Source organism: Limulus polyphemus, unplaced genomic scaffold, assembly GCF_000517525.1.
Source record: "Limulus polyphemus unplaced genomic scaffold, Limulus_polyphemus-2.1.2 Scaffold1633, whole genome shotgun sequence".
NCBI classification, from domain to species: domain Eukaryota; kingdom Metazoa; phylum Arthropoda; class Merostomata; order Xiphosura; family Limulidae; genus Limulus; species Limulus polyphemus.
The window spans coordinates 178,329-191,575 of record NW_013667243.1 but is presented as its reverse complement, the minus strand read 5'-3'; the positions used below and the strand labels follow the sequence as shown (position 1 = coordinate 191,575).

The 13,247-nt window shown below is 34.4% G+C and overlaps 1 protein-coding gene across 4 annotated transcripts in view; it reads left to right on the top strand.

Moving 5' to 3' along the window:
* Positions 1-13,247, top strand: part of LOC106464375 — a 118,250-nt gene that overhangs the window by 59,675 nt on the left and 45,328 nt on the right. For all 4 annotated transcript variants that reach the window (XR_002611727.1, XM_022392066.1, XM_013924512.2 and 1 more), the window contains one exon: positions 12,565-13,066. Coding sequence is in view for 3 of the 4 variants with exons in the window: in XM_022392066.1 (XP_022247774.1) it covers positions 12,565-13,066 (502 nt within the window). In the remaining variant the exon portion in view is untranslated. The remainder of the gene's footprint in view (positions 1-12,564; positions 13,067-13,247) is intronic.

Below are 13,247 nucleotides of genomic sequence, written 5' to 3'. Positions count from 1 at the left end.
TTTTCTTCATTACCCATTCAAGCCGTCTCCAGCCATTATTAGTCTCAAAGTGGGTTCCTCGTCATCGAATTTGAATTCAACTTTAAATTACTATAATTATTTTGCCAAGAGTTTTCAGTTACAGTATTTCTTCTGAAATGTTAAGAGTTTTTCCTTTATTTTTTTCTTCAAGTTCCTTTAGATTTGTCAAGGTTTTAAGTGAGCTCCATAAAGTTTAATCTGGTACCCAGGAAATTACCTATGTCACTTCCTTTGTTGCTATAGTTATCACTATAATACCCACTAGCTTTCTGTTATTGTGGGAAAACTTTACCTGTAAGACAGTATTCCATAGTCAGAAATACGACAGAGTGCACTACAATGATTTTTGATGCATTGCTGAGAAACGATGCAGCACCTGCCACCCATATATTCAATAGAAGCAGGAGGCCTAAAGATGGGCAATGGAAACAGAAGGACCATCTGGTATAAGCTAACATACTCCAGGTTGGGTCAGGCCACTGACCTGGAAGTATGCAGCAGTCTGAATACTTACAGACATAGTGGTCAGCTCAGCATTGTATTTCACTTGATACATAGTGGTATATATGTATGCCTGGAACAGCCTGGTATATACAGAAGCTACCATAACTTACTTGACATTGTCATGTGCCAAACAGAACGAGCCAAGCCATTTGTCTGGTCAGTAACTACTGACTTTATTTTTTGTAATAGAGATTGGCTCAAAGTGAGCATAGAAGTTCTTTTAGGAATGAATGTTGTCATAACTGACTTGGGTTCAAACACAGAATTTTAAAAACTGAACTTATGAACTGACTGAAGAAAGTATCTGCACGCATGACCTGATGTATCAAATACACTGCCTTCTGTCCAAATATAATGCAGCACTGTGTCAAATATTTTCTTTCTTCCAGTTCAAGAAGTAACAGTATTAGTATACATATAATTATGGGCAGACAGCTTTCAGAGTATTAGATGGAATTACTGTTGATATCATGCGTGGCAGAGAGGTAATGGTTGGAAGTCCAATAGCTGGTGTCATCTTTGTGTCACGTGTTAGACCACTAGTAGAAGATTACGAAAAAAATTTCCACAGAGGCCATCAGGAGAATTCAGGAGGCTCCTGGCACAGTTTGTCTGCCCGGTAAGGCTAATATGATTTGCCACCATATAAATATTGGTGAGACATATCATATTTGCCCCTTAATGCATAAGTGTATTTGGTGTCCTTGAATCACCAGGTACATAGCCAGTGAGGAGTTTGAATGAATGCTGAGGAATATCTATATCAAACATCTCAATGTATTTTTCCAATGATTCTGCAACCAGCAAATCTATTATTATTGAACTTTTGTAAACATGTTCCTGGGGTTTGCCACATCTGCAGTTGTTGCTGCTCCAAACTTTCTCTACCCTTTTATTGGTCTACTTAGACATGGTACTGAACCAGTATTTACATGAAAGAATATAACTGTTGTAAAATAAGTTTTCCTGCTTGTGATCGGCTCAGCTATCAGAGGTGACTCATTTTTCAAAGTTATTGGAAACTTTGAAATGAGATTAAAATTCCAAATTATTTGGAGCACCTTGTGAAAGTCACACCTTTAATGGTTATAGCGACTCCAACTTGGTTAAATTTTGGTTTCATTTATCATTTTCCAGTATTGTTCGTTTACAGTTTTCTATTACCTTTGATTTCATTTGCAACAATCTTTCTTTTTCTTTCATTTCATTTTTTTTTCTTTATATCTATTTAGAAAGTAAATTTGATGTACCATGAACTCATCTGGTTATCTTTGTTTGGTTGATGAAGTAATAACTGTAAAGCCTATTGACCAAATCCTTGAATCTCCTGTTATCGCAGGAGTAACTTAGCATTCTGTATTTAGGAATACCACACGTGCATATTTGAAATAGATGAATATTGCAAATAAATATTTATCTAATTTTACCGCCCTATTTTTCATCTATATTTGGTCTTTACTGCAAACCTAATATAATTTGTTACTTTTTATTTATACTCTTTTACACTATTCGTCAATTTTTTATTTATATATGACAAGATTTAAAGCAATAAACAATGTAAATTTCTTCAATTTACCATAAAATAACCAGGTTACATGCTTTGTTTCGTTTCTTCAGTTATCACTGTAAAATCTAATTTCCAAATCCTCTAAACTCCTACTATAGCAGGAGTAATTCATTCCGTATTTAGGGATGTATATTTGCACTAGGTGAAAGTTACAGATAAATTACTAGAAGCAATTCTACCACTTTTATTTATATACATATTCATCTAATATAGTTTGTTACATCTACAAATTATCGTTTAATTCGGTAGACAAATGAAAGTTTCTATTGCAGCTGATAGTTTACTGTATTAAGTATTCAAATACAGTTAACTAATGCTCCAGTGCACGGTAATCTATCGTAAATCCTGACTTGATTTTGAAGTGTTTTATTTTTGTTGTTGTTGTAATTAAGCACAGATGGACTATCTGTGCTGTTCACCACGGGTATCGAAACCCAGTTTTTAGCGTTGTAAGCTTTCAGACCTAGCACTGTGCCTCTGGGGAGACTGATTTTCACGTACAATATAAATAAATGTGGATCACTGCAAAATGGATTATAAAAGCCCAACTATTTACCCAAAAATATATAGTTTTTTCAAAGAATGGTATTGACTTTTTTTTCCTCAAACCAAAGAAAATAAACATTCCTTGAAGGCACTGGGGATTTTAAGCTCTTTTCCTTTCTTTTTTTCTTCTTACTTCTATATCATAATTACGTATTCGTTTTATATTAGTGATTACGAGTTGTTTTTCTTGAGTATTTTTTAAATTACCATAGTCGTGTGTGAAAAAAGTATATATTAAAAGTTTTCGTTCGTAGATGAAATCAATTCGCCTGGATAATGTGTTCTTTCCTAAGCCTACTGAGCGCAATTCCAACAAAACAACAAAGGACTCGTATTATGGTAGGATTGGGACGAAATGGGCTGAATGCCCAAATTACTCCGAGGCATCGTTAATAACTGATCACTTTTAGAGCTGATGTACTATAAATAGTGTTAGGAAACTGTGTAGAAAGAAAGGATGGGGGGGAGATCGAGAATAGCTGCAAGCATAACCGCTTTCATTACATTCCCAGCAGTCTGTAATTCTGAATACATTTGACGTCCAATCAATAACTCTTTTGTTATTGCCGGGATTCGTGGAATTCGTTGGGCTCTTATCAAACCATCCATTGAACGAACAAAAAGCATTGACGTCAGGCTAGATCAGCATAGCCGGAAGTCATTTTATCTTTCAGGTACTCTATATTATGGTGAGGGATGAGAGAATCGTATGAGAACTAAAGGAGTCCAGGTTACCAGAAATATCATTTCCGGTTAACTAGTCTGAGATTAGGTGTCACAAGATCCATGATTTTCTCCAAGGTATGCCATGGTTGTGAAGCTTAAAGCTGGTCACGATTTGTTGAAAAATTAAGAATGGAACACGTGCAACCGTGACACAGGAGCATTTAAACTGAACTATAGAATTATCATTGCATCAAACATATTAATGAGTGATCCTAAAGTTTCAATTTAGTGCATAGAAGCCTTAGTAGTTTTTTGGACGAAAACGTAAAAATTCGTGATACTTCATATCCAAAGTCTAGAAATTACTGAAAATGCTGATAAAGTATAAATATTTAAATATTTTCATGTCAGTCTTCATTCTAGTTTCTTTCCTTCTTTTTCTGTTAGATATATTCCCTTGATTTTCAGATAGTGAGTTTTTGATGCAAATGTTTTGTACTGTAAGTTCTGTACAGTAAATCTTAAAGTAATCCTTTCCCATTTTTAAAATCATCCACTGAAAAAACAAAACAAAAAATAGTTAATGAGCTGAATGCACACAATACTACGAGGTATCATTAATATCTGATCATTGGTAGGATTGATATAATATATATAGTTCTAGAAGACTGTGGGAATTGGGACTAGGGACGTAATGTAAATACAACCCTCTCTGATTTTGAACTGATAGACTAGAAGGAATAGATGGAACTGCATCCACCGTCAGCTCTTGGGACAATATTGTGTGGCAAAATTGTGGGATTTAACAGCCATTCTTATAGTACACCCACGGCTTCAAAGTGTGTAGAGCGTTTTTGCGGCAACCAGACTCAAACTTTGGACCCCTGATTAACAATGTAGGTACGTTAACCACTAGTTTGAACGTAAAAGGTAAATAGCATTGTAGCCTCGTGTGAATCTTAGACATAAATCAATTATTTTATGCTAGAAAAGCTAAGACTTACTAACTTCTAATAATATCTCTACTTACACGTTTGCCAATTTAGCTCGATTGCTCTTTTACTAATTTCCATCTACACATCTGAGCAAACATTGGGTTATTATGTCATCTGTGGATGTGTGTGTGAGAAAGCTGCCTCAGCATTAAGGAGCGTGAAGCAGAGCTAATCTGTTAAGGCGATTACAATATATTATTTATCTTTGATAACACTCAGTCACAATATATTACAAAGTATATCTACGAAATTGTTCGCCTAAATGTGTATATTTTTCTCACTAATTTCTTTCAGAGCAAGTTCAACTGTTATACAAAAACTAACATTTTAACAACTCTGGTTGAGTTGGCCATCTTAACGTCAAAGACCTGGACAAGCCTTTTTTCGTTCTGTTTAGGATTTTAAGCTAACGTTTCTTGGTTCATGTTCGTAATAGTATCTTAAAGCGCAAAAATTATCTTCATGTGCGTTTCAATACACATTAAAAAAGAGTATAAACATGGACATCATGTTAACACTATGTTTAAGTATTTCACGCATCAAACAACGGTAAGATACTCAGGGGGATTCCCCCAAATACTTTAGTAAATAACCCCTGCATGACTAACCAAGGTTGTCTGAAAGTTGTAATTACTACGGAGTGTTGGAAACATACAAACATGAGAATACCAACTTATTGCAGTGAATGTTTTTCTATGTTTAAAAACTATACAACATTTAAAAATACAGTCATTCCACCAGTAAGATTAAAACTTCAAGAATATGCATCAGTAATTCAAGCGGAAGAAGAAAGTTTAATAATTTAAGTGATTCTTTTTTGTTGTTTCCTGGTTGGTGTAACTCTCCATGCTGTGTAAATCCTAAAGCGATATGTGTTCTATTAACGCCAGCTAGGCAACATATTTTAAAATTTCAAGACAAAAATAGATTTAACGTTTTTTTTCAGTGCGAAACATTTACTATTTTCTTGAGTAGAAGCATAATTTCAAACTATAAACACTTGCGAAGTTTAAAAACTTGATAATGTTTTACCTTTCTGTACATATAGTTGACGAAACACTAGGATAGAATTTCAAGTCAAGTTCTGTTCACACACACATGCAAATATATGTACCTGGTTATTTCAGAATGAGTTATTGAGTAAAATTAATAGCACATATATATATATAGTTCACACTAGATTTGCCTAGAAACTCTAAAAAAATAAATAGACAATACAAAATACACAGTGAAATATACAAATAGTTAAAACTGTACCTAGAAACAGATGTATTGAAGCGTGATTCTTGTTTTTCTATACAAACGCAACTATTCCCCCAGTGGCTCAGCGGTAAGTCTGAAGACTTATAACGCTGAAAACCGGATTTCGATACCTGTGGTGGGCACAGCACAGATAGCTCATTGTGTAGGTTTGTGCTTAACAACAAAACAAACACATTTACATATGTTCATTTACATATATGTATACGTCCATAAGCTAAAAGAAATAAATATACTGTCAAAAGTGCAACTTCTAGACTATTTAACTCAGGTTTCTTTCTTAGTTTCAAAGCTAAAGCTTCCATGTAATAATGTTATAAAAGCCCATGATGTACGTTTCCTCAGGGTCCTGGAAACTTTAATTATTAAACTCGGATAACCTGAGTTAAATTTCTGAGAAGCTGCACCTCTGGTAATCCTAAAATTGTTAATTAACTACGGTTTTTTTTATTGACATAGAAATAGGCTTTAAACTGGCAAAGAGGACCCTGTAACAAACCAAGGTCAGCAATGTCTGTTTATAGTGACGAATGTATCATAGAACCAGGTAACTTACTATGTTAGCAGATGTAACATGGAAAAACAAACATCATCTTGGTTAAACCACTTTAATCCTGAGTCATTAAACACATCTTACCCCTCATAAGGGTATTAATTTTAGGTTGAACCAGCTAACATTTAATAGTCTGTGAAACATATAAACATAATGTATTATGTTGCAGACTAACAAGTTTTATTGAGTTCAGAGAAGCAAAATTAGTGAATTAGTTATTCTAAAGTTTGTTTTTATGTCTCATTTTTAAATGTATGGTACAGCGTGAATCATTTTAGAGGATAATATAATGAGTTCGTGAGGCCAAAGGTTAAGTATTGCTTTTCTTGGTTCATAAATCATTTTCTGGTGTCTAATAACTATTAGAAATGTTTAATAAATACAAGGCCATATAATTGATTATTAAAGCCGAAAGTTCATATTTATTAATTCGTTTAACTAAACATCTAAATTAGTTTCATTTCTGCAGACACTTGAAATTGTTGTCTATTGGACTCTAGATCCAATTTGTAATGAGTTAGTAAAAATTGCAATTGGATTATGTAAAGATAAAAAGATCAAAATGTGCCATTATAGTGACGTGTACAAGTTAGCTTTGTATCACGATAAACCCATTTTATGTATATAATAAGGTGGTGTGTTGGCTAAGAGTGTTATCTATAAGGGCCTTTTTTTTTCCAAAACCCATAATAGAAATAGAAACGACAAATATTTTCATCTTTTCAAATGTAAGACGTTAAGCAGTTCAACCAGGGCCGGGCGTTGCCTTGTGGTTACCGTATGAGGCGACATATCAAATATCGAGACGTGATGTCGCTGAACACACTTTGTACTTTCAGCTGTTGGGGCGTTACTCGGTCACAACAGCTAAACATCGCCCTTGTGGCGGTGGGTGCTCTTAGGTATCTTCCCTTCGTTTGGTCAGTAGTTAAAATTTTCAAACGGCTCTACGTGATTGTTCAGCTCACGTGTGCACTAGGTATCCTTCAGATTGAAAAATACCAATTTAAAGTAGTGGAACTAAGTTTCAACTACTTTAGCTTTTTTGTTTTAGAGGAGTTTTAGGCAGTGTATTTTGTATTGGATCTGAAGATTGTATAGACTCCATCTGTTTAAAGTTTAAATGTATACGAAGTTTCTGTGCTAAGGCAATGAAATTATCTGGCTACTCATCTGGCATGAGATGACAGTACAGCAGAGAAACGTCGAATTAATCATAATTTAGACACTTCAAAATCACGTTCTTCGTAGCATTATAAGTATCCAAGAAATATTTAGAACATCCAAACATATTTAGACAAGGCTGCCACAAGGTAGCGCAAGAATAATATATCATCGTACAAACAAATAGCTATGTAAATTAAAGAAGTCAATGGGTATCTTTGTTGTGTATTAGTGCTAAAAGTACAATCACTCCAAGCAAGTTATTTCCATTTAATACAATACGAGGCATTCTACCGTAACGAGGAAATAGACTATATTTAACTGGACGTAAACAAACGTATTTAATGATTCACATCAAGCACAAGTGGTGCGTTAAAAGTAAATCAAGAATTTGGTCTATATAACGCTATTGAGCAGTTCTAAAGGACAGAAAAGGAAATCTGGAAACCTGTTGTACTCGTGGTTCCATCTTGTGAGAAATTTGATGAACTAAAGTTTATAAAAAATACAAATTAATGTTTAAATGCTAATGCTGCAGTGGTTTTCTAACATATTTTAGAACATGGAAACATATGTTGGTACTGAAAGATAGTTGAATGGGTACTGTTTACAATTTTGAATATATAATGAGCATTCTGTTAACCGCTGACATTTGGATCCATTTAGTAGGAAGTAAAAGTTACAGTTTTAAAACCGTTTAAAGTGACTTCAAAGCCCCTACTGAAAAAAAAACAAAAAAACTTAACGATGTTGGAGTAATTTTAAATTGTATTAGAACCCTACAAAATGATACAGTCATTTAGAGAGGGTCCGGCATGGCCAGGTGGTTAGGGCGCTCGACTCACAATCTTTGGGTCGAGGGTTCGAATCCCCGTCCCACCAAACGTGTTTGCCCTTTCAGCCGTGGGGGCATTATAATGTGACGATCAATTCCACTATTCGTTGGTAAAAGAGTGGCCCAAGAGTTGGCGGTGGGTGGTGATGACTAGCAGCCTTCTCTCGTGTAGCTTTGTGTGAAATTTATAACAAACAAACAAACCTGAAACTTTTCCGGCTACATTGATTTTGAATTATATAAGTAGAACATAAACAGTGAAACATCAGTAATATCCAGTCATCTTTCTGTCTGTTTATCAATCAACCTATTACAGAGGTGCAAATGACTTTTACTCGTCTGAAACGTATGCAGTTGAGATTTTTCAATTTCAGAAATGGCTGTTAATTTTATCAGATGTGACAAAGTTGTTTCCACAAGACTTAAGTTCCAAAATCAACAAGTGTTGTGTTAAACATTCTACTCTCATAAGGTTTTCCAAAGATTACTTAAAAATCGCTCTGACGATGATTTCTTAACTTTAAAAAAAAAGTGAGTTTTAACTACTGTTAAAGCTTTTGACTATGATCCTGTGTATATATGTTAACTGTTGCATTTAAAGATCAGCAAGATGAATGCATGTAGTTGATATGAATATATAGTATGTGTATTATAACGAGTTGGTATAGAACACACCTTATCCCTTAATTTTTATTTGTATCCACTAGATCAAAAATCTTTAAAAGTATCCAACTTACGCAGGACTTTAAGACGTGCAGCTAATATTCGAATACCCGAATATAGGCGTAACCTGGCGAAGACAAGTGTAATCGATAGTGATATCACTGGAAAGGCATGCCTGTGTGTTAGAAACTTCACGACCACACACTGGCAGTGTCAGATGAATGGGTTTTTCCTTCTTTTTTTTTACAGCGCCCCAATTTTTACTTTGTTATATTTCAAGCTTTTGTTTTGATAAAGTTGTTACTTTAACTGATCGATGAGTCTATAATATTAGGCAAGTGTATGTTGTATACTATATAAAAATAACCTTTTATAGATATTTTACAGTGCTCCAATTTTTACTTTGTTATATTTCAAGCTTTTGTTTTGATAAACTTGCTATTTTACCTGATCGATGAAACAATACAATGAGGCAAATGTATTGTAAATAAATAAATAACCTTTTATAAATATGAATACATTTAGCTCTGTATATCGTATTTATTTACCTATATTACAGTAGTGGAGGCCTTAGTCGTCTGTGATTTTAGATAAAAAAGATTTCATTACATCTCGTTAGCCTTTTTTTTTTCCCCAAAGCGATGAGCCTTTATCTAAAGTTCAAGAAACTTTCTTATATGTTTTTTAAATTATATTTGCGATTTTATAATCAGCTAGGCATCTAGTGGAATGTTTTTGTTAGTTATTCTACGTTTTCCAGATTTATATTATTCACTGTAAAATAAACATGTCGACAGCCCAGAATCGTGAGATCTTATCATATCTTTGAATCGAAGAAAACGCCCAATTGTAAAACTGTCTGCCTCGTCATCAGTTAATGTTAGGAAAAGAAGTGATTATCGTCGTAAAATTCAGAAATCTAACTGTAATATTTTAGTTTTTATTCCTGGTACATTTATATTAAAAAAAACAAAAACAAATAAGCTTTTAATCTAAATCGGAAAATTTTACGATCTGCTAATTATGGTTTGTTCTGATTAGACCATCATGCTTTTCGTTAGATATTTGTAAGTTGAGGTCCTTGTAAAATTTAGATTCCAAGTACGTTAATAAAATCCTTACGATAAATGTAACCGTGTTTTAGGCGAAACTTTTTACTGCTAAAGTGATTGAAGTTTTTAGTTCAATCTGTCAATAGCTGTCTTGCAGAATTAGAATCTTTCTTCGTTTTATGAATTACCTAAAATTATATGGGTTTTTTTGTACATTTTCCAATTATGAAACAAAATGGTAAAAAAAAAAAAAAAAACGTAGATGGTTGACCAACTCGACCACTTGGCACAAAAAAGTTTCACCCGAAAAAATCAGCATTATCTTGAGATATTGCCCGAATAATGAGTAACTCCCCATTTAGTGGTAAGCTAGCTTGCTTAGACAGTATCAGGATATAAGAGAGCGCCATAATTAGAAATGGGGTGCTTATTAAGTAATTTTACAACATGATCAATGGTTGTATTCCTTGCACTATTTACCGATTGGATTTAAATTCGAGAAATACATAGCTATTGGTGACCACATGGCATGCGTCAGTTATCAACATATTGTTTCTAAATGCAAAATGCGAGAAACGTCTGTTTTCGGTTTCACAGATAAGATATGGCAAACATAATTGGGCAGCAAACTATATACTATAAGCCCGTTTTTTGTTACACGATGAGTTATCTGGGCTTTGCCATCCGCAGGTATCTAAGCCTGTTTTTTAGCGCTATAGGCTTTGGGATATGCTATTGGCAGTTAGATAGTGCAAGTCTAGACAGTAGTAGGTTTCTCCAGTAAAGCTAAATCATCTAACAAACACTGTTTGTTTGTTATTAGGCACAAAGCTACGGTTTTTGGCCTTATGATATTTCACACTTACCGCTGAGTCACTGGTGGGGGGGGGGGAGAGGATTAGTCACAGTTTAGTTTATGTGGATTGTTCAAGTGCAAAAATTATTTTAGTTAAATAAGTATTTAGCATAAAAATCAAGAATTAAAAAACCAGGTTCCTCGATAAGCAAAAGGAGTAGAAAAAATGTATTATAAGGTTTTAGATGTTGAACACGTGCGTGGTCTAAAATGTACCATATAGCAAATGTACCAAAGTTTTCTTTGTATAGTATATAGGCAGATGTTCAATGACTAGATCTTAAGAGTTTGCACATTATGGAATGTGGACATTGAATGAATGGCTAGATTTTGAAATTTGCATAGTGTGAAACACAAATTTTAGAGTTTGCATAGCGTAACACAGATTTTAGAGTTTGCATAGCATAACACAGATTTTAGAGTTTGCATAGGGTAACACAGATTTTGGAGTTTGCATAGCATAACACAGATTTCAGAGTTTGCATAGCGTAACACAGATTTTGGAGTTTGCATAGTGTGAAACACAAATTTTAGAGTTTGCATAGCGTAACACAGATTTTAGAGTTTGCATAGCGTAACACAGATTTTGGAGTTGCTAAATGGGAGATACGAATATTAAACGGCTACATTTCGGAAACACAAATATCTAATGTGAAAAATTTTGTGATTCATTCTTTAAACAATTTTGTATTCCTTAAATAATGTCCATGATTTTCCCATTCGTGTTTTCTAGTGATAATTAGTAGAGATTCTCAATTCTAAGTTAGATTTTTGGAAAAAAACTTATTATTTTGAAAAGGTTTAAAGAAGTATATATATATAAGTCACGTTTTGTAAATTCTCATCATGACCTACTTTAACACCAGTTATCTATTCTGGAGTAAATTACAAACCTAAAGACAAAAATAAATGTGCTTTGTTTCATAACACGTAGCGAAAATTAGCTAAGAAAATATTTTTTTTTTTACTGAATATGTTAGATAGTACTATATTTAATATCTTAAACACGCATCTCTTGAAAGTGAATTACTATAGATCGTCAAGTGAGTTATTTAATTTAGTTTTTCACCATTTTCAGATTAAAATAGATATTTCAGTGATTAATTTCATTTGAAAATTACATAAACTAGTTTTTGTGATATGTTCAAAACGATAACCTAATTCATCTCTGTTTATTTCAACGTAAGATTTTAACTTCATTTCCGCGTTATTGTTAAACAGGTTTTATTTTGTGAGGTACTCTATATTATATGATGCTTCTTTAGTTTCATAATACATTTAATATGCAAAAATTTAATCATAGGTTTAGATACTTAATTTGACAAGTTTTAGCAAGTACCATACATGCTTAAATCACGTGAAATAATAGTAATGAACATAAATAATATATCGTATTGTAAAAGAAGCCTGAACCACACCTGGGACCGTAATTAGCCACGCCGTTTTGTTAAAGCTGGAAAAAAAGATAACGAAGCTGAGCGGGGTCAAAGAACGGCGCGCGTAGAAGGCGGGATACAATTCTGCATGAAAGATTGTAAAGTTGATAATGGCCGCGGTAGTGCGTCCTGAAAAGTGTATCATGCCACCAAGCTTCGTACACGAGGACCGTGGGCGCGGACGTGCGCGTTGATCACGGAACGCTCGTGTGCGCGCTTGGGCCATTCCTGTGTTGCTTTAGCTCCTGTGTATCTAACGTTTAAACCGATCTTAAAATATTTTATTACCATATAAACAGACACAAAGAGAAAACGATTTATGTCTACTGAGAATAAAACTCTTCACAGAAAGGTTTAATTTAGTTATAATTGCTGAAGAAAAATATAGACTTAAGGGGAGGTCGATTCTCAATACCTGATGTTTTCTATGGCTCATCTCCCTGCAGATTACCAAGGATCATCGCCTGGTGCGCAACTAGAAAATAGCACGAGAAAAACTAGCACAGAGGGGATTTTCCCTGCAGGCACTGACTACAAGGCACCACCTGGTGGAGGTCAGCAGCAGCAGCTCGGAGCCTCAGCTTTTTCTTGTTCCTCATCTATTATTTCTCTAAACAACGACATGCCCACAGACATGTTATTAACTGCGCGGGACTCCACCACTTTGCCCGTCAAGCCAGAGCGTCTATCCCCGGAGTTTGAGTCTTCTTCGCCCTCTGTGTCGCCACACTCACCAAACTCCTCTCGAGCTTTTCCCTCAACTCTCGGTCTAGGATTTGGGCTCCGGGGAGCTTTCCCTCCATCCTCTCCTGGTCTGGAGCGGTGCACGTCTTCTGGATTAGCTTGTGGAGCATCGGCATTAAAACAGATGGAAATGATGACTAGGAACTACAGTGATTTCATGCGCTGCCTTGCTGCAAAGTATAACAACCAAAACAATCAAGAAAGGTAAGACTAATTTTGTATCAGCAACAAATCATGTCCACTCTTAAATTGTCTGGTAGTAGCAATATATATATATATATATATAATTTAGAAGTACCAGTTAGTATATTATGTAATTACATCTATTTTAGATTAAGTTAAACGTCTTTCGTTTTTAGAGTCACACCAACGTTGACTAATGCGT